Source organism: Rhipicephalus microplus, chromosome 3, assembly GCF_043290135.1.
Source record: "Rhipicephalus microplus isolate Deutch F79 chromosome 3, USDA_Rmic, whole genome shotgun sequence".
NCBI lineage: Eukaryota > Metazoa > Arthropoda > Arachnida > Ixodida > Ixodidae > Rhipicephalus > Rhipicephalus microplus.
Window position 1 is genome coordinate 245547982 of NC_134702.1, and position 21956 is coordinate 245569937.

Consider the following 21956-nt stretch of genomic DNA (forward strand, 5'->3'; position numbering starts at 1 on the left):
TATGTTGCAAAAGAGAACCGTACTCACCAGAGCTACGTCTGCTGGAGGGGAAGGAGCCTTCGGAGAGCGTCGCTGCACTAGACGGACTGCAGGGACTCCGACGGAGTTGAGATGAAGCCAGAGGGCAGGAGCCACTTTCTGACCTGCATCATCAGACCATAATGAATGAACTGAAGGGCACGGTTCAAGGGATGTTGCCTTGTTTTGAAGCACATAGGTAGATTTTATAGAATGGTAGCTTGGGCAAGTTGACGACTAAGCATTGACATATTTACACAGCTCGAAATGAACGAGGACCGGCAAAAGGACACCACACAGGTCCGGACATGAACCAAATTTCATTAGCGAGAATGCTAGATATATGTACACAAGATAACAACAGCACACATCAGTGCCATCACTCAACCTTCTGTACCACAGCCAGATAAGCAATGTCCTTTTTTAATAAGGGCAATTGTTGCCAGAAGCAGTTTCAAGTGTTGAAGTAGCTCGGTGGTAAAACACCCCAAGGGCCTGCCAAAGGCCCTGGTTTGAATGCCACTTTAACTGAACATAATTTTTATCACATTAGATTCCTGCTATAAGAAATTCCACTAAAATGAAATTTCCATCACAACAAATAATTTGTTTGTTTTCTCTCAACCACCCAGGGAAAACAAAGCGAAAAATGTATCACAACATCGCTTACTTTTTGTGGATATCATATTTACTCGCATAATGATTGCACTTACACAATGTTCATACGCTTAAATTTTGCCATCGAAGTTCCATTTTTTCTTCCCCTGCATAATGATGGCACTTTGAACTTGCCACAGCAATATATCATGTGCAAAGTCTAGTCTACAATATACTCTAGTGACGCGATTGCCCAAACTGCGGCGTCAGCTTTCACGTGGATGCCACTAGGAGGCACCACTACAACTTTTCATGCAAGCTTCGGCTGCGTTGTCGGGCCATCGCAGACTCCTGCAGAGCTGCAGCTGTAGTAACACACGTTTGCTTTCTGGTTCTTGCAAACATAAAATTACCAGGCTGGTTACTGCGTGGACATCCTGGCAAAAGCATTGGCACAGCATCAGGAACCAGTGACGGTTTTCTTCAGAGAATGCGCACTTCATCTTCATTGCTGCTTATCTCAGGTGCATAATAGCGCAGGATATATCTTGGCTTGAAAGGATGTTCGCCCACTGCCAAAGTTTCGGTCAGAGGCTTGTCAGCCTTCCAGAGGTCATGCTCCCAGCTTCTGTGGAGATCATCATCCTTAGGAGATGCAAACGACGCCTTTTGAATGCTTGGATAGCCGCTACGGTAACCTGGAGCAAAGCAGTGAGAATACGTTCTCCACTTCGACATGTCACGAAGCTACATGTATGTTGGTGCGCGATATCTCACAAAGTTAGTGGCGGATTCAGAGGGGTTGTGGTAGGGGTCCCCACAATTCCCTTCTCCCCAAAATAAGTGTCAGCTTCCCCCTCTCTCACTTATGTGCCTGTAGTCCACCTCCTATCAACAATTAAGACTAATGAGTGAAACCACTCTGAGCAAACTTTAACAGCATTTGTGCTATGAACAGGTTTTTCTGCTCGAAAAAAATAAAAAGTCATGACCACACCCCCTCTTTGGTGTTACTTCAGGTGACTGCCCCCTCCCCCCCCCCCCCCTCTAAAAGAAGGGGCTGGATTCGCCCCTGCACAAAGTACAGACTACACCACGGTTCTTGCGAGGGAATGCAGCAAAGTGCACCTGCACACGTGCACAAGAGTAGCTTGTTAGAACTGGCAATGCAATAATCAGGCCTGCAAGAGACGCTCATCGTCTTCGCTTTTTCACGTGGCCCGTGTTCCACAAGAGCGAGGTACGCGGCTTGCATCAACGCACTATGTGTCACACAAGGACACTGGTGGAAAAGCGCGCACACGGACCGGGGGAATAAAGAATGCATCTCGTGTGCACTACGATTTCCCTCTAGCCATTGCTGACCCTCTCGTACTCAAGGTTTTTTTTTTCGAACACCTGCGAATCACAAAAATGCGACATCATTATGCTTGCTGCTTAAGGAATTGGCTTTAACATGCTTCGAAACGCATGCATGGGATAAAAGTGACAAGGAATAAGACGATAATAGATGTAACACAATACACGAAACAAAAGAAAAGTAGCGTATTTACTTTTGTATGTTTTGTCAGGCTGACACTATCCCTCAGGACTGCCCGTATCTATGCCTTCCCCGTGCCTTGGTCAGTGAGAAATCTAAATGCCAACACTCGCGACCCAGATTCATGGTTTCCACAGAAATGTGGGCACAAAACTTTCTTGGCGTTGCAGCTGCTCACAGTCTGGTCACTCACCGACGAACATGAGCACAAGCACAAGCAGCACACATCACAACTCTGAAGGGCCCAACGGCACACAGAGAACAATGCAACATTCATTTTATCTCGCGCTGCTTACAACAGAAAACTCAGCATGGGATGCCCGCTAGCTCGTGAAGAGTCCGATACAAGTCCTGCATCGAAGCACAGTAATGCTGTAGGGACTCAAAAGCCGACAGGAACATGCCGCCGAATGCCGGCATCAGTTGCGCTGTGCGCCACCACAGCGTACAGCACGACTAGCGCCTTCGCTCCTTTGATGTATGCGGTAGAGCTTCCACGGTAGCCATGATGAAGTTTCTTTGGATGGCATTGGCTCAATACGCCAAACTCATGCATATACTCACGTACACACACTGAGTGACTCCCGCACTACCCGCACTACCCAGAGAACTTGGTGACGGCGCGCGCTTGCGCACATGAAAAGGGGCAGTGGCGCCCCAAGAAATCCTAGTGGCAGTCTGTGTCATTTTGGGCTGCCAAGACAGCAGCTGCGGCCTGCTAGTCATGCCACTAGAGTATATTTTAGCTCACTAGTTGACGATCCTTCTCTTTAACCATCTGTTGAATGTTACATAAACCACTCTTATAAAGACTCGCCAAGTGAACTGCACACACCAAACAAACTCTTAATTCATACCCAACCTTGGCAGAAATGTGCCGCATTAGGATAGTAGTAAAGAGAAAGGCTGCAGTTTTTTGCCCGTCATGTGTTTCCATTTCTGAGGCAGCTGAACGTGCTCATCTCTTTCAGAAATCAGAGCAAGCAGCACTCTTGTGAGTGGGGCACTTACACAGCAGATGTCAAGGAACTTCGCGAGGATCATAAGGCACAACGATTTCGTGGCAATTGAAGGCTGGCTGGTGCGCTGCAAGGAACGCCACAACTTCATCTGTCGACTGTGAAGCTGCAGTGGCTTGGATTGAGAAAAACACTGGGCAGCTGCTCGAAAAATACAGCACCAGGGATTTGTTCACTGTTCAGTGCAGATGAGACTGCCCTGTTATATCACATGTTGCAACAAAAAACCTTGGTTCTCAAAGGTTACTGCTGCCAGGGCAGTAAACTGAGCAAGGTCCGTGTGATCAGGCTACTTTGTGCAAAAATGTGGATGGGTTGGAAAAGGTGCTTGGCCCTCATGATCGGCAAGAGAGTGTCACCACGATGTTTCAATGGAAAGCAGCAACTCCAAGTGAGTTATGTGTTCAACCGCAAAGCTTGGATGACAAGAGAGATCTTCGCACAATGGCTGCATGAGAGGAACGAGCGGCTGGGCAAGCAGAACCGCAAGCTATGCCTCGTCCTGGACAAATGCATGGCCCACCACATTGCCGTTGTGCCCAAACACATTGAGCTGTGCTTTTTGCTGCCTAATACCACGGCAGTTGTGCAAACCCTGGAGGAAGGGGTGATCTTAGACTTTAAGTTGAGCTACTGAAAGTGCGCCATCGACAAAATTTTGCTCAATATGAGCATGAAGCGCGAGACAACGATGAATTTGTAGTTGGCGATCGAGATGCTACAGGCTGCTTGGATGGCATGCACAATTGCCAGCTGCTTCTGGCATGCCTCATTTGGCCTCAGCACAGAGAGCCCAGCGAAGATGTCGGTGCTGTCGCCAGTGAGGGTGCTGCAAGTGACCAGGCCCAGATGTCCTGGGTCACCCTCCTTGACCCCAGCGTTGTACCTAACTGCACCACTTTCTGCATGTACATTGGTGTTGATGCTGACGCTGTGACAACCGAAGAGTTGTTATAAGCGAAAATTATGCACGCGACGATGGGGGTGGATAATGACAGTGACAAATGTGTCGACACCCCGGAGCCTAACGTTGGTGAACTCAATGTACCCAAGCCCACGCATGCTGGATGCGGCAGACTTGCAGCACCGTTTCTTTGCTGCTAATGATGACAGCGAGGACAGACCCTAAATGACGGCTGCAGCTGAAAAAGCTGTCATCCACCCAAAGACTGTGCAAAAATCGATTAGGGAATATTTTCCTACAAAGTAAGCCATCAGCTGATATGCTGAGCTCAGCGGGAATAAAGTGCACTGTTCTTTTTTCAATCTGCTAGTTCCTTACTTTCCAATGGCCATTTCTCTCCCCGCTTGTGTGATTTGGCAGGGAGCACATTCTCTCTTGCTGGCTAATTGTCAGTAGAAATAAACACTGATTATAACAAACTACAGTTGAACTCATTTATTATGAATTTAAAAGTGCCACGATAAGTGATCGTTGTATCTGTAGTTTGTTGTATATGGACTCGCCCATAAAAACGTGCACTTAGGGACCAAACCGTTTTTTTTTTTTTCTGTGTATTTTCATAGAAAAGTGCTAACAACCCCTCCGCTGACAAGTTAGGCCTTCCCACCCTTTCCACATGTTAAGCGACGCCCGTTTCCTCATGAATGAATTAAACCACGTTCGCAATGAACTCACGCCGTACCACTGAGGCGTGATACATCCACGTAGAACTAATCCTTTATAGCTAGTTGCGTACAGCGCGTCGCTTACTCGGCTTTCGCCGTCGCATGCACGGTTGTTTGCAGTCCAATGCATGCATGCGATGGTGGGTTCTTAATGCATGCTTCACTTGAGATTGTGCTTGGGTGCGGCAAGCAGTCAGCTTCATCAACACAACGAAGACTAATTTCCCAAGCAACTCGCACAAGCGACTTTGCACGAGGCGGCGGCAAACTTGCAAATGGCAGCATGACGAGCTTGTACCACCGTCACTTTGCTGAGCATGTATTCGCAAATTACTGTAGTAAGGTTGCAGCAGACAATGAGTCAAAATGGTCTGCTCATAGCCACCCGTCACCTCGCCATTCCTCTTTTCTGATGATTATCCGTTAAGGCACCACTGCGACCACACGGAATTGTACCACTGTCACTTTGCTGAGCAGATACCCGCAAATTACTGTAATAAGGTTGTAGACGATGAGTAAAAATGGCCCGCTCATTGCCACTGGTCACCTTGCTATCACTCTCTGTTAAAGCACCACTGCAACCACATAGAATTCATTATCAATAACTGACTACTCTCCACCGTTACCGAAAGGCAGATAACCTCTTGCAACACATTGTGGTGTCGATGAGTTGACAAAAAGTTATCGTTTCTTGAATTTATGGCTTCTTGCATTCGAGCATGTTGTTGGTCAATTGTTGGTGGTCGTATATGCCGAGTTCAGCGTCAGAAAAGTTCGCCGTGTGCAAAGTACCTGCAGTCGTCATGCTACCTCCTACTTATTTTTCCTCACTTCCGTTCTGCCGGTGAAGAAACGCCTAGAAAGTGAGCAACGTAGCCCGCAGCGTCCGAAAAATGTATGCGGTGCTCGACGCGGCCAACAATATTTTCGTCGCAAATAAAAAGCAGCGACGAACGCACGAGCGCACGCATATCATATGCTTTAGAATGTCTGTTTTAACATTTTTGTTCACGCTTCGCAAGTACTATATTTTTACCATGTTGGGAAGTGTTCATTGTAAAACTAGGAGGCTTTGAAAAATGTTCCCTGTGTGTGCACTCAGTTTCAAAGGGTAGCATAGAAAACCGTAAGTGCACCAAAATATGGTCGTGGTAACCGATATATTGTTATATCTAGGAACGTTATAAGCGGTCTCTACTGAAATAGTTATAACAAAGTAATTATGATTCCCCCTTCAAATTTGTTATAACGAAGCTTTACTATACTATACCGTTTGTTTTTCTGCAATATCTGTGATAATTTTCGCCACCTTGGCAGGTGCAAGAACTTTTTAGTGAAGATATTCTGGAATCAGATAGAAAGAGGGCTTCAGAAACTGCAATTATAATTCTTCAGAAATTTGTAGTTTCATGCGCCAATTGAGAATTTGAAAATAAATCAGTTTGTGACTTCCAATTTTGCCTGTCATAACAGACCCATTCAGTGTTTACATGAAAATGTTTTTTACAACAGACCAATATCGTCTTCACCATGGAGGTCTGTTCTCATGAGGTTACTGTATTTACTCGCATAATCCTCGCACTTTCTTTCCCAAAAAAACTCATGGAACGTTGGAGGTGCGATAATTACGCGGGGAAAATTATCCACGGAAACGTACAACGCAAGAAAAAAAAAAAAAACGGCCACAATTCGCACTTTTTCCGCCAGCAACTAAAAGCTTCGAAAAGTGCTGATACAAAGCTTACCTTTACAATGAAACTACATGTTCAACCGAAATCAAGGTTTATTTGCACAGACTAAAGTCACTCGCTAATAAGTGTCTTGGGCGAACTACTCAGAGCCCGAGTCGAGACTGCAGTCTACGTCTCTCATAGCAGCGTCATCAGAGTCATCGCCAGCTTCAGCATGGTCTCCCTCGTCGTTTTCGTGGACCACGTTGTCTTTCGTCTCGTCCCAGGCGTTGGAGATCCCAGTCTTCTTGAAGCTGCGGACGATAATTTCTGGTGAAATCATGGACCATGTCTCGATTACCCAAGAACAAAGGAGCTCCACCGATGGTTTCTTTATCTTGCCCCGGAAGTTGCGTGGTCGCCTTCGGCCATCCTTGAACGGCTTGTTCAAGGATACGTCTGGAGGCTGCAACATCGAAGTCAGACCCCCTGGAATGACAGTGAGGTCAGTCCGCAGCTCCTTCAGCTTCGCCCAAACGAAGTCGACCAGGTGACCGCGGAAGCTGTCGACAACCAGCAGCGACGGGTAACGAAGTGCTTCAAAGCGGTGTCCCCAGAGTTTTTACCCTGTCGACCATACGGTCAGCAGTCATCCACCCTTTCTCCTGTACACGTACATGTATCCAAGGGGGAAACTTGGCCTTCAGGAGGGTATTCCGCTTAAAAATAATAAATAGGGGGCAGCTTCTGCCTGTCCACTGTAACGGTGAGCATGACGGTGCACCTCTGCTTCTCGTCACCCGTCGTTCTAATATGCACACTCCGCACACCCTTCTGCTCCACAGTTGTGCTCGGCGGCATGTCAAAGTTGAGCAGAGTTTGATACGCGTTTCTAATTTGTGAAAGCAGGAAGTTTTTTTGCTCTCGAATCCTAATAACATATCGATAAAAATCAATGATCTTATCTTCGTATGCCGAAGATAGCCGTTGACAAAGAGTCGTCAGACTCCTGAGCAAGAGTCCACTTCTGAGCATTAACCGTGTAGCCCACTCGTTGCTCGCGCGGAAACCTCACGCCGGGATGCCTTCCTTCCGGGCAGTTACGCGCGCCTCATTTCTTAGCAGCTCGATCGAAACGACACACTTGTCCGCGCGTAGACTCTTGATGTAGTCCAGTAGTGCCGCCTCAACCTGTGGGTATCTCCCAGTCTTAGGCCGACGGAAGGCCTTGCGTGGCTTGTTTGTGGCTTTGAGCTGTTCATGCTGCCGTTGCCAGTAGCGCACACAGAACTCATCCACGCCGAAGTGCCTGTTGGCGGCCCTGTAGCGGTGTTCTAGAGAATGGTCGATAACCTTTAGCTTGAAAGAAGCTGTACAGCTCCTGTATCGGTTGATCACGTAGCCGCAGAAAGGACGATGCTACACACGGATCACTAGAGCGCTACCACAGAACACCACATTACTAACACTAAGCACGCATGCCGTGCCACAAGTACTGCTACACAACTTGTGGCTTGGTTTGGATTGGATTAGAGCTCCCTTCTAGCAAGTTAGTAGTTGTTCCTCCTCCCTTTTGACACAGTGAAGGCGTTTCATGCACCATAGGAATAAAATTAAATACCATAATTACTCAAATCTAACGCGCACCTTTTTTCCGGTTAGGCGAGTTCACAAATCGCATGCGCATTAAAATCGGGTGCGAAAAAAAAAATGAATACAGTTATTCTATTGCCATCGGCATTCCCAAAATGGCCGCCCCCTACGTGCTTAGGGCATGGTGCGTTGGCCATTTCTGCCGATGTATTTCCTATATGCGGCACTTCGTACGTGTGCTGAGGAGTTCGTCATCTTGTAGTTCATTAGCATCGACGGTATGGAAGGGCCGACTCCAGAAACTCGACGAGTGCCCCACGATGCCGCTTTTAAAAGAAACGTCATCGCATGTGCCGAAACAGACGGAAATCGGGCCGCATCGCCGTCGTTCGGAGTTCCCGAAACGTGTGTGTGGGTCTGGCGGAAACAAAAGCAGAAGATTATCAAAGATTCATGCAAAGGCTTCAGTGGACCATAGCAGGGTCGGTTTCCGCAAATTGAAGAGCTGCTCGCCAAGTATGTGCTTGAGCACCAAGCGGCACAACGGCCCGTGACGACAGAACTGCTCTAAGTGCGGGCTATGCAGTTAGCTTTAGAAAAAGGGCTAACGCGGAGCCAGTTCAAAGCGAGCAGGTGCTGGCTAACTAACTTTATGAAGAGGAAAGGCTTTTGCCTCCGAAAGCGAACGGCATGCGCCAAAACTTGCCGGAGGAGTACGAAAAAAAGCTTCACAGTTTTCAGAGGTCTGTCCTAAACTTGCGGCACAACAACGGCTACCTGCTTGGACAAATCGGGAATGCCGATCAGACGCCTCTTTACTTCGACATGCCTGGCACCACAACCGTCGAGAAGAAGGGGGCGAAGCAAGTTCACATGCTGACATCGGGCCACAGTAAAACAAGAGTGACGGCAATGCTCCGTTGCACGTCAGAGTGGCACAAGCTTCCCCCATACCTCATATTTAAACGGAAGACGCTCTCGAAAGAAGTCGTTTTCCCGAGTAGTGTGATCGTGCGGGCCAACAAGAAAAATGGGTGCGCGTTGCAATCGATGTCTTACCTTTTTTTTTTTCGTCGTAAAAACCGAGTGCGCGTTACAATCGAGGGCGCGGTAGAATCGAGTAAATACGGTAACAAATAAATAATTGGTATATGGTAAATTTGTATAAGTAAACACGGTTTACTGTAACGGATCTGTGTAAGCATTCTTTTTTTCCGCAAGCCATTGTCGAATGGAATATGTTACCAGCTGATTTAGTTGGTCGCAAGACAGCGGATTCATTTTTAGGCACTGTGCCCCGCCCTACCGCAATAAGGCTTAAGATGTTGCAGTGGGTAGTTTTCCAAATAAATAAATAAATAAATAAAAATAATCTGCAGCCTGAAACTAATTTCAAGTTTTCGGCATATTTCCTTTGTTGAAAGAGAGAAAATACGTTCACTTGAGTGGCCATGTGGCTGGTCAAAGTTCAATGCCTGTATTTGCTGGGACCAAAAGGCGAGTCACAATCATCAACTCTTCACAAATTTTGTGGTCCATAAACTAAATTCCACTGCTACGAAATTCCACAACAGTGAATTTTTCTTTGCGTCCCACCAATTTCGTTGCAGCGGGATTTGACTGTACTTATTTGTTTGTACCTCTCTTAATTTTCCCTCAGAATCAATGCTAAATTTTGGCGCACCACCAACAGTGCCGACAAATGCTAGCAATGAAATTTCAGTGAAACAAAGTCCTTTCACAACCTCACATTAAAAAATCCCTCATGTGCCCCACCTGCTTCCTGGAGGCGGGCCTCCACCGGTGCGCTTGCAGCGATGGGCTGCGTGTTGTGCTTTCAGCTCTGGAGGCAACAACGCTGCTACTCGTCGTGAATCTGAGGCTGACCGGTCCCTGGTGGAACCCCCCCACGAGGCAGCCCCCGACAGGGACGACGAAGGGCTGGCGCTCAGGGGCGCCGAGGGATGTCGTCCAGCAAGTGGAGACCGTGCTGCGGCAGACGACGCATTGGCACGCAGGTTGCTAGGGTCGCTGAGGGAGAGGCGACCACGCTCACATGTTGCCAGGCAAAGCTGCTGACGCTTTTCCTGCACACAAATGGAGGAGCACAAGTGAACGGCCAGGCTGTGGTTCTGTCTTAGCACGCTATAAAAAGATTCAGTACGACCATGGGAACACAAGCATTACCTGCTGACCACTCATGTTTAAAAAGAAAACACCACAGTGCTTGGCTGTAAGTGAGGCAATGATGTTTAGCCTAAACATATTGAGCATACGTATACATAAGCATACATGCACACTATAACACGGACTAGACCTGTGTGCTGGCCGCAAAAACACAGGCGGCTGCAAGCCAGTGTTTGCACTTTCGGCGGCAGCATGGTAATGGCAAGAGGTTCACCAAATCCGCAGCGGCACGGTGCATGCGGGGAGGGGGTGGTGCGGTTTCCATTGGAGGACCGAGAAATGTGGCCCTTAAATTAAAAAAATGTCTGTTTCCTCGAAAGGGCAAAAGAGTGAATGCAATAGCAACATTTGGTGTTGTAAAGTACTAAGGCTAGCAGCTACCTGGCAACACGCTGGAATTTTCTTCCCTTCAGTGGCCGGAAGAACACGCTGCGAGACAGACGCGAAAAAATCGGTCAGAGACCAATTTTCCCGCCCCACCGTGGCAAGAAGCCAAAAGGTGGTATGCCTGTTTGCTTCATCGGCTTTTCTATCTCTCAAACCATGTGATGTAAACAACCAGCTGCAAATTCAACATGGCCGAAAAAGCATCGGCAGTGGATCACGTCAGCACTATTGCGAACTACCCGCGCAGCACGTCAAAGCTTACGGCCTTGACAAGGATGCATTCATTGAAAGCCTGGTTTAGATTACGATCACTGAGGAACACCGGAAGCAAAAGAAGGTACCGCAGAAGCAAATCGGCATGCCCTAAAGTGTGTTAGGATTAGGTTGTTGTAGGCAACCGGTGGATCTAGTCTTGCATAATTTGCAGGCAATTGCCCCACTCGGTTTCCTCTTTGATTATTGTATCTAATGTCCTTTCATTTGTTTTTAACTAAGCACGGTCAGGCTCTTAAAACGAAAAATCCCGCATAGCGCGACGTAAGCCTACATAAACCGGCAGCCTCCGTGCTATTCCACATGCAGTATTGATCCGGTACATTATCTCACTGCACCATACCCCAAACACAATTGTCACTCATTACCAGTCACATGCAAGGTCTGTAGCATTTGAAAATTTCAAAAGAAGTCGCGACACCTGTTTCTTAAAGTGTCTTGTCTCGCTTTCGCACTGCTGGCTGTGGTTGTAGCATTTCAAAATTTCAAAAGAAATTGCGACACCTGTTTCCTAAAGTGTCTTGTCTTGCTTTCGCACTGCTGGCTGAATCCGCAGCCGCTGCTCTGTTTGCTCGTATCGTTTCTGTAGGGGTATCTTCCGAAATAACATTTGTAAAGGTGTAATCTGTGTTTTTTTTTTTTTTTCAGTGCTTTGCATGCATACTTAGAACTCAGTACGAACTTCAGTACACGGGAAACGGGCAAAATGAAATTAATTCTCAAGCGGCAATGGCAGGGGGGGGGGGGGGGGGGGCAGTACAAATGTGAATGTTTTTGACGGAAGTGGACGTGGTTTTCCGGCTGCTCAGGTCTAAGACCGATTTTTTTCATGTCAGCTTTGCGGCGCGGTTTCCCGGCATCTTCAGCAGTGAAGCGAGTGAATTTATAATGAGTTTGGTCGCTCTCACTCTTTTTCATGTAAACTGTTAACGGGCCGCACCAGCAGCATGAGTGAAGAAATTGCGGCACTTTATTGAGAAACGGTGAAGAATGAAGTTTCAAAAAAACATCACAGACTTTATATATATATATATATATATATATATATATATATATATATATATATATATATATATATATATATATATAAACACACACACATACACATATATACCGTATTTACTCACGTCATCCTCGCACTCGCATAATTCTTGCACCCCCCACCCCCCCCAACACCCAAGAAATACACGATTTCTTTTTTTTCCTCGAGTAATTATCGCATCCCCGAAAACTGCTGCAATAATGTCGTCTGCTCGTTCCAGCCACTGATGATAATAGTGTGCGCCATCTGGCACCATCTTTTAAGCATCAAGCGTAGTACTGCACAGAGATTCAATCCAATCCAAGCCAAGCCGAAGTGGCCAGCGCGCGTTGCAGCATGTTTTATATGTTTTGTCGGTAATCTTGGCACGTTATGGGGCGATACTGAAGCCACACGGCTGCTTCAAGTTGCAAGTGATAGATCATGCGCTATACAACGGCAACAGGGCCGCCCGTAGGCCCTTCGGAGCCTACGAGTTTTGTGTTCGCTACTGGTGACGGCAGCTGAAAGCCACCAAGACGCGTTGGGCTTGCCATGTGCCTAAAACTGGGATTGATGGTAAACTTTATTTCTTCAGAAGGAAACTGCGGACGATTCTATTAAATAGCCATCAGCCAATACTGAGGTCCTTTGCTTACCTTTTGAGGGCTCCTGTTGAGCGCCGACAGCTACCGCTACGCCCGCAATGCCCACAAGCTTCGCGTATGGTATTCTAATTCTCGACTATTTGCTTCCACTTTTTGTGTCTCAAATAAATCTTGCCTTGAGTTGAACCTCTCCTTTTATTGTTGAGGTAAGTTCTAATTAGTACTTCTTAAAGCTTGCTGTAAGTTGCTGGTGTGATAATACCGATTTGCGGCCACTTCGTTTTCTTTTTCGCTCTCTGTGTTTTCGTGAAAAGTTTTCCCCACGTGATTCTCGCACCCCCCAACTTTGCATTGGTTTTCTGGCAAAAAAAGTGCGAGGATTATGCGAGTAAATACGGTACAGTATATATATATATGCAGAAGAATTACTTGGGTCGCCGCAAGGTTATAAGTATAAAAGTAGATACACTTTCACATAACAACTTGTTTATTCAGCCGTCATTTCGACGGGAGCCCCGTCTTTTTTTAAAAAGATGGGGCTCCCGTCGTAACGTCGGCTAAATAAACAAGTTATGTGAAAGCGCATCTACTTTATACATTATATATATATATATATATATATATATATATATATATAACAAACTATCACTTAAAACGAACAAATTCCGCGTGACCGTGAAAATATACATTGGTTCAATGGCACAAAACCGCACTTACAACGAACGTCTCCGAGCGCCGCTGATCGGTTACAGCGAATGGAGTCAGCGATCTGCCAATTTCCCAAGAAACCAATTTTGACCACCGATCAGGCATCAGCGAGGTGCCCATATGTTCTTATTGTTAAACGTCGACCCTGCCTTCGTGACCCTCTAGTTGCCGCTCTCCCTAATCCATGGACGAAGGAAAGTTGTTTCCTTCCTCTATGCCCCCCCGACTGCTTTTTTACCCACTCCTCCGTCCTTTGTCCCCAGCTACTCTGAGCATCCCGCATCACCAGACGAGGCCCGTCTTTTTACACTGCCACCGATCTTTCGAAGACCAGTCGGCCATCTACCCTTTTTTTGATCGCTAGTACTGTCGTTGGCATCGCCAGCCTGGAGTGACCAGACCATTGGCCAACATCGTTGGCCACCGACTTTATCTGATAGTCTGCATCTAGTGCGTGCGCGTACGCTACCCCACCGGCTCTGATAATTTGCGATTCGTTTCGTGTTTAGGACTTGTTCTCGTTCACTTCGCACTCGGCTCAGCATACTTTCCACGCACGTGCGGAAGCGCGAAAATGGCTATAAGTTTGCACGGAACGAATCGCGAAATACCGATATTTGTGAGGCCACGCAAACCCGCCGGCGCAACATAACGATTTTTTCACCACGGCTGCCGATTCTTCGAACACCGCCGCGCGCACCAATCCAGGCCGCCATGCTTTGACTTCCGCGCACGCAGGCACTCTTTCCAAGTTTTTCTACGTGCGAGTTTCGCGAACCTTTCAAGCAACCTGCCTCCTTCTCGTGTGTTTTGGTTTTCAAGGTCGTTCTCCCGCCGCATCCTCCCCTCTCTTTATCGCAACTTCTTGCCCTTCTCTCGCAAGTCTCCTCTGCTCTCTTGATCACAACCCCTTTGCCCGTCTCTACCACTCCGCGACGCCTGCCACGCTGGCGCGAATTAGTTTTGTTTTCTGACTGGAAACGGGCCCAGAGCTGTTCCACGCGTTCTGGCATGTGTGTCGCCTGTACGTGTTTTGCTCGCTCTTGGTGTGCGTGTATGGTCATGATGGCCGAAGGGAGGACTAGCAGGCCCTTTGCTGCCCCTTAACAAAACGTCGAAAGTGTGACCGCTTGGCTTGAGCATAATCCGCGCATTAGGTGCCGCGTTGCGGAGCGCTTGCTCATAGCTGTTGACCACTTGGCAGCAAACTTGCCGCTTCCAGCATCCCGGTATTCTGCTGTGGAGATGGTGAATATTTTGTGGGCGGCAGTGACGGCTACATGCGCGCGAAACTGTTTTCACGAGGCCGACTTCGTCGACATCGGGCCCGATGCCGAGCCTGAAGCTTCCAAACTGCGGCGGCGATTTGTGGCAGCGCATCGTCGACTCCGACCTGGGAGAGCTGGTGGGACATCTGTAACGATGGTTTAATTACGGCCGATGATGATGCAGACCCTGCGAACCATGCACGGATTGGGGCATCGTGAATGAAGTACGTGGTGAGAGCGATTTGGAGGATTTGGACGACGAAACTTTGGAGCCAGAGCCTTATGCAGCTTATGCTACAGACCTCTGTGAAAGAGCACACTGCCGCTTTAAACGAACTCGAGACCGCCCTTATAGCTTGTGCTCTTCGAAACACGTGCATCACGAACTTTTTGGGGCAAAAAAGTTTGTGTTTTCACTCGCAACTTTTTTTAAAAGCTGCTGTGTTTCATTTACTACGAACTTCAGGATACAGCGAACGGATGACGCGTCACGCTCAGGTTCGTTATAAGCGGGCTCGACTGTACTGTCGAGACTTCTCGAGGAGAGAAAGATACAACATTTGACGAGCTCTTCTCGATGTATCTGTCTAAAAGAGATGCCTGCAGTCCATTTTGGAAAGGCACATACAGTTACTTGAAAGAGCGCTAGTGCTTAATGTTTGCTCTTAATCACATAAATGCACCTAACCAGCATCAGACGCAAGTGGATGAAATGTACGGAAACAGGAACTTGTCATATGTGAACTTGCATATGAATGTGTCCCACATGTGTGAGAGAGACGCACGGAATGCGTGCCCATCATCACTAGCGTGTTATACAGGCGGCTAAACTAAACCTTATTCGATGGCTTACGGGATCAGAATTTATGCATGGCCTCCAAGATGTACGCCCAAAAGTGGATGTCTGGGGGCTGTGTTTGTTGAGTTGACGTACGTTCCATCTAGGTCATCAGTGTCAGGAGATTTGAAAGCTTTCATGACCTCAAAATGACAGTGCAGAAAAAGAACCAGAAACAGGAGGCGCGCTAGTCTCAGTACTACAGCTAAGCAGCTGCAGCCAAAATGGACAGTCCCCAAAGGGGACACATCAAGAATCATTCCACAGCCATAAATGAAACAGGAAGATGCTCAGAACTGAACAGAGCATGGTGCATGAGAGGGGGAGGTTGCTTTGTTGACACTAGACGTGTATGCTCGTAAAGAATCATGCTCCTCGGCCTCGGTAAAGTTGGCTACTGGTGCTGTCGCGGAACATGTCTCCCTAGCGCTGGCCATGGTCGACCGCTCCTGCACCAACGCTCTTACAGACTCACGGGTGGCCATCAAAGCTTTTGAATTGGGTAAACTAGCATGAGAGGCTGCCTCCATTCTGAAAAAAAGAATGAACTTTGGCACCCACTTTATCTTTTGATTTCCCGCTCATTTTGGTGCAGACGTTCAGACCATACCTACCATCAAAGAGCTTGGCCATAACCGTGCAGGAGATCGAGATCTCACGCGTGGCAGTGGCACTGAGGCTTTATGGGGACAGGACGAAATCTAGCTTAATGATACACTCCTTAATTTCAATGAAATAACCTGACACTATCGGGTTAGTAGAAGTGCCTATCCTCTTCATCACCTGAAGTTAGATAGCTCTCAGTTCGTCACACTTAAAATGCTCTACACATGATCATTCCCATCGCAGGGCTTTCTCAGCTATATCAGCTATAGTTATCCGAACTGTAATGAAACTTATTGTTTCTTAGAGCACATGCTTTGGCAACGCCCCGCATTACCTAATGGCCCTCTATCCAGTGAAATTTATTGGGAAGAGGCCTCCAGAGCTCATCGCTCGAGACACAACTCCACTCAATCCAGAGAGCTTAAGAAAGGGCGGAACATCACGGTGTCCCAGCCTCAACTTGGATGCAGCCAGGGATTTCTGCAGGGACCCAATAAAGGTTCTCGCGAAAGCTTCTCAGGATCAAATAAAATTCTTTGTCTGTCTGCCTGGTCCTCCCTCTGTCTGCGTATGTACATTCAGAGTGTACGAAGCTATTAAAATCACATACAGACAAGAAAATCACTGCAGAGCTTGCCACAAGATTCAAAAAATTTCACGTACAGTGGCTAATTTAGGCACCAAATGGCAATGAACCCCATGAAAAAATATACATACAAATGACTGGTAAAAAGGAAAATCCTTTACTGTTACATCACGAAATATGTATAAGTTGCAAGCTGTTCTAATCTCCCACAAACACCCTCTAAAATGTCCAGGCATTAGCTTCCAGATGTTTCGTTTCAATGCAGCAGCACACCTACCAGGTGCTTGCTTCTTATACATGAATGATCTAGCAAAGCAGGATCGCTGTGATACAGTTCAATAGGCGACATTTTGCCATTCACATCAACAAATGAGTTGTGAAAGTAACTATTGCAACTAAGAAACTGACAGACAATTTAGCCCCGAAAAACATAGAAGACATTATCCTTCCTCAACTGTGTTGCTGAGTGATAATCACTTACATTGAAAGGAATTGAAGTGAACTAAATATCGCTCTTTCCTTAGGTGGAATGCAAAACCACAACTTTCGCATTATGCATTCGATGCTAGAAGATTGTGGGATTGAATTGAATTGACAAAAAATGGTTATTTTTCATCCACCTTTCAATTTATATGAGAATCAAATTCTCAGCTGTGAATGTCCCCAAGCAGTGAGATAAAAAGAGGGGAGGGGGCATTGCCCACAGCCTAAAATGGACACGATTTCATTTTCTCTGGCAAAATATAACCAACCCAAAGGGTCATGCCGGCTCAGCAGCTTGTCAAAGGGTTGTGCAGTCTGCTGCATTGTTCCATCTATTATTAGCTATGCCCACTCCTGAAACGAGCAAGACAACTAAAAGATGCTCGTGCGCAAATTTCCACGCTTCTTTCTTAAGCTTTGTTATTGCCCCATTACACGTATAAATGCTACCTTGTGCAAACTGCACCAAATGACCAAGTACCATTGAGATAATCGTAGAACTTTTGATGTGATTACACACACACAACGCAAACATTACAGTTTCTTCTAGAACTTATGTGGCCACTAGCGATAACACTGGAATATTCGACAGCACATGTATAAATGCCGAACCCTGTCATCACTTGTCGGTTGATCAACGGCCGACGCTCTGTTTGCCACTATCAGTGCCAGTGTGAATTGCTGTAGTCTGACGTTCACTTTTCCGGCCACAAGTTCGACCAAATAAAACTGGTTCTGTGGCAACGAGTAACAGTTCAACACGATTAACTGCTATAGAGATAGCCCAAGCTTCCTCCATAGCAAGGTTGAGAGGTCAGAGCATACCATTATTGTCTCTGTCGGATAAACACCTAGGTATGCTGGTTTCAGGAATTTTGTAAGTGAGAAAATAGAATTTTACGCATCTAGGTATGCTGGTTTCAGGAATTTTGTAAGTGAGAAAAGAGAATTTTACGTCGCTTTGCTGTTGGGCATAGTGCATGACCCCTTCTATATTTACACAATGTTTTCCTGGGAATAAACGTCCGTTCAGTTGTGGTCCGAAACCCACCTTGGTGTTCTTCCCTGGTGCCTTCTTGCCAGCCTTGCCCTTGGGGGTGGTGGCAGCAGCCGAGGAAGCCTCAGGCGGCTGAGCCCCTGGCTCAGCTGGTCCCAGGCTGAGCTGTCCGAGGCCGTCCTTCAGTAGAGCCGCCGCTGTTGATGCCTGACCAGAGTCCAAAGCCACCTCTTGAGGTCCCTGTCCACTCTCCATGCAACACTCATGGGCCTGCATGCCACCAGAGGAGACAAGACAATGGAGATGGCTGCAATTATGCACAACTTCGACTAGCAGCGAAAGATACGCTGCCCGGTCGAGCTGTTGAGAGTGCGTGTTGCCGCAGAGCTTGGCAGTGACTTACGTTTTAGTTTTGTTTTGTTGAGGGGCAGATAGTGGACTAGAAAGATGGTTATCCCCAAACATTTACTCATGTGGCACAATGTGCGAGTAAACTGCAAGAGCCAAGTTTCAGCAAGACAACTGTTGTGGTAAGCAACACATCACCGACCTGACCGTCAGTTTAAATGCAAATGAAACTGCAGGACAAGTTTCGGACAAGCCGTCTTGTGAGCAGTTTTTGAGTGTAGCTTTCCTTTCCTGACCCCAAAAAAAAAATTGCACGCAAATACAAAGTTGTTGTTAAATATAGTAGTATGCTTGTATAACATGTTCTTTTATAATCAGTAATTATGGAATACATAGCAGGCAATTTGTTACTTATGTGAAGTTTGAAAAAGCACATTTCAGTATTGTCCGCTTCACTGGCAGATTAAAATGAAGCGAACTCATGAATGCAGTTTTGCAGCAAGACAATGCACTGTTGCAGTCAAAGCAGCCAAAGAGCAAATAAGGAGGCAGGTATGCTCTCCCATCTACATGCTAGAAAGCTGTTGCACCCAGCCAACCAAGGCATCATGGAGCAACATCTCTCAGCATAAAACTGAATGCCGCCTCTTTTATTATGATTAGTCACACTACAACTATTGCTTATTGCTTGGCGAAAGCCTCTTTCATGCTCTGCCAAACAACCTGGTCTTGTGCTGGCTGCTTCCAAGTTGTACACGCAAGCTTCTAAACCTCATCTGTATGGTATAGCTGTTGTTTAAGCACACAAAGAAAGACTACAAAGGAACACAAGACAGGCCCTATACTATACATCTCATCTAACTAGCCCAAGTGTCAATTCTCTTGTAACCACATCTGTCCCCCCCCTTAACTTCCTCCCCCCCTTGTGCACTCGCCTTATTTTAGAATACAGCCTGAAGCCTTGAATGACTAGCAGTTATATTGTCTATACTTGACTAAGATGTCCTTCACTCATGTTTGTTCTCAGATCTACCCTATACTTTTCTTGTCTTCAAGGTTACACCTGTCATTCTCCTTTTGATTGCTCATTTTGTCGTCTTCAAGTGAGCCTTCTTTGCAAGCCTCCTGATTTTTGCTCATTCAGTATGTCATAGTAAAGTAAAGCTATTTTATCATTAAGTACTGTATTTAACTCTTCCAAACTTCAATATTGTCTTGGATGAAACGAATTAACATATATTATGAATAATCAGGTGTGCCGTTCAGTCGACTAGCCTCACAATAAACAGGACAAACGGCCATCTACCTAAGCTATACACCCACACACTGCGCCACCTGATCCATAAATAGCCGTATGCCCATGCTAACAGCTTCATTGTAATGAAATGTCTCGTATAAGGCCTGAAACGTCAATGCTTGTTCATTTTTACTTTTACCTTGGTGAGTGTATGTTTATTGCACAAATATGTTGTGAATGCATGTCAAATAACAAAAACATTTTCAATTATATTCTTAAATATTTATATTCTTAATTTTTAAACTTTAAGTGTTTAATTTATATTCTTAATATTAAAAATATTTTATGTCTCCACAAAAGACTTTTCTCACTTGCCCTGTGAAAGCTATATTGCTAGAAACTCCTTTACCGTCAATGTTCCTGTCCCCAACAGACCATGAGGAGATACAAAATAATATAATGTCTTCAAAGACAACTGCACTTGCAGACCCGATGAAATCAGAGCTAAACCATTAAAAGCTGTGAGTTCTCCCATTTCAGTTCCACTGACACGTATATGTAACACGATGATGTTGACTGGTAAATTTTCAAGCAAGATGAAAGAGGCCAGGGTCACTGCAATTCGTAAAGGAGGGTCATTTGACAATTCGAACAATTATAGGCCTATCTCTATATTTTCTATATTTTCGAAAATAGTGGAACACATTATCGATAAAAATATAATTAGTTTTTAAATGCACATAATATAATTGCTAAGGAGCAATATGGATTTTTTAAGAGCAAATCAGCGGAGACGACCCTCCAGGGGATTAAAGAAGTGATCCTTGAGAATATAGAAAAAAGAATCTTCACACTAGGGGTATTTTTAGACTTTAGAAAAGCCTTTGACTGAGTAGAACACGAGTTTCTTTTTTGGAAACTACCACTTTACAGTTTCCGTGGTGTGGTGCCGTCTTTATAATAAAGAACTATTTAACTGACAGTTCACAGAACACAATTATTAATAGCTTTATTTCTGAAACCTACCCTATAAAATATGAAGTACCTCAGAGGTCTATCTTTGGACTTGTTTGTTTTAATTTATATACATGACATTTTTAATAAAGAAGGATGCAAAAATATCGTATTATATGCAGATGACACAAATGTCTTTTTTTCTGAGATTAATTTGAATGACAATTTTATACAGGCTGTAGTGGAGCATACGCACTAACGTGTATGCGCCTTCCAAAGAGAAGGAAAAACCCCGTGCTCTGATTGCACGAGAACCTGGGCCGCCTTTTGCCAGACTTGTCGTACGGCCATTTTTCGTTGCGACATCGTTGCGACTTCTCCGGTTCAATAAACGTCATCACATTTGGTGGAGGCTGCTGAGATCCCCTAGCAGACCTGGAGCTCCGCTCTCGCAAGTTGCCCGAGAGACCACTGCAAAGCATGACTGACGCAGTCGCCAACCAGCCCATCCCAGCCCAGCCAGCACCACCGGCTGTCCCGTCTACCTGCCCCGGCGCTACTCGCCAACGGGACCCACCAATCTTCAGCGGCAGTGGCGAGCAAGACGTCGAGGACTGGCTCTCCTTGTACGAACGCGTAAGCGCCAGTAACAAGTGGGACAACGACTCTAAGCTCGCCTACGTTATATTTTACTTGGCAGACGTAGCTAAACTTTGGTTTACGAACCGCGAAACCGCCATCGCCAACTGATCTTCCTTTAAGACACTCGTCACTGAAGCGTTCGGCCGACCAGAGGTCCGCAAGCTCCGCGCTGACCAGCGCCTGCGCCTCCGAGCCCAGCAGCCTGGCGAGACGTTTACTAGTTACATAGAGGACGTGCTCGACCTCTGCAAGCGTGTGAATCCATCTATGCCCGAAGAAGAAAAAATTCGGCAGATTCTCAAGGGCATCGAGGATGGCGCATTCCAGATGTTGCTAGCGAAAAGCCCGAACACGGTGGCAATCCTCGTAAGCCTCTGCCAGAGCTTTGATGAATTGCGCCGTCAGCGTTCCATCGCCCGACAGAGTGTCCTACCGCCGGATTCGATCTCGGCCGTCACACTCACAAATGCCAACGTTTGCAAAGAAAGTCTGTCCAACCAGATCAAAGACTTCATCAGGGAGGAAGTCGCCCGACAGCTCTCCCTGCTGCCGCATAGCGACGCGCCCACCGCAAGCTTGCCTACGACACTGCAGCAGGCCATACGCACGGAAATTTGTGATGTCCTCCCTACAGTGCAGGCCCCTTACCCGTGCACTTCAGTAGCGCCTAATCTCTCAGCTGTCGGCTACGCACCACCTGCACCACCTTCACCTCTCAGCTACGCAGCTGTGGTCGCGCGGCCCCCA

General features: G+C 46.5%; 1 protein-coding gene across 2 annotated transcripts in view; it reads right to left on the bottom strand.

The window, feature by feature from the left end:
• The window catches only part of LOC119168780 (DIS3-like exonuclease 2), a 220597-nt gene that overhangs the window by 177981 nt on the left and 20660 nt on the right, over positions 1–21956 (bottom strand). For both annotated transcript variants that reach the window (XM_037420144.2, XM_037420143.2), the window contains exons 2-4: positions 18083–18298; positions 9843–10153; positions 28–143 (exon numbers count right to left, since the gene is read on the bottom strand). In XM_037420144.2, the coding sequence (XP_037276041.2) occupies positions 28–143; positions 9843–10153; positions 18083–18283 (628 nt within the window). In that variant the 5' untranslated portion in view covers positions 18284–18298. The remainder of the gene's footprint in view (positions 1–27; positions 144–9842; positions 10154–18082; positions 18299–21956) is intronic.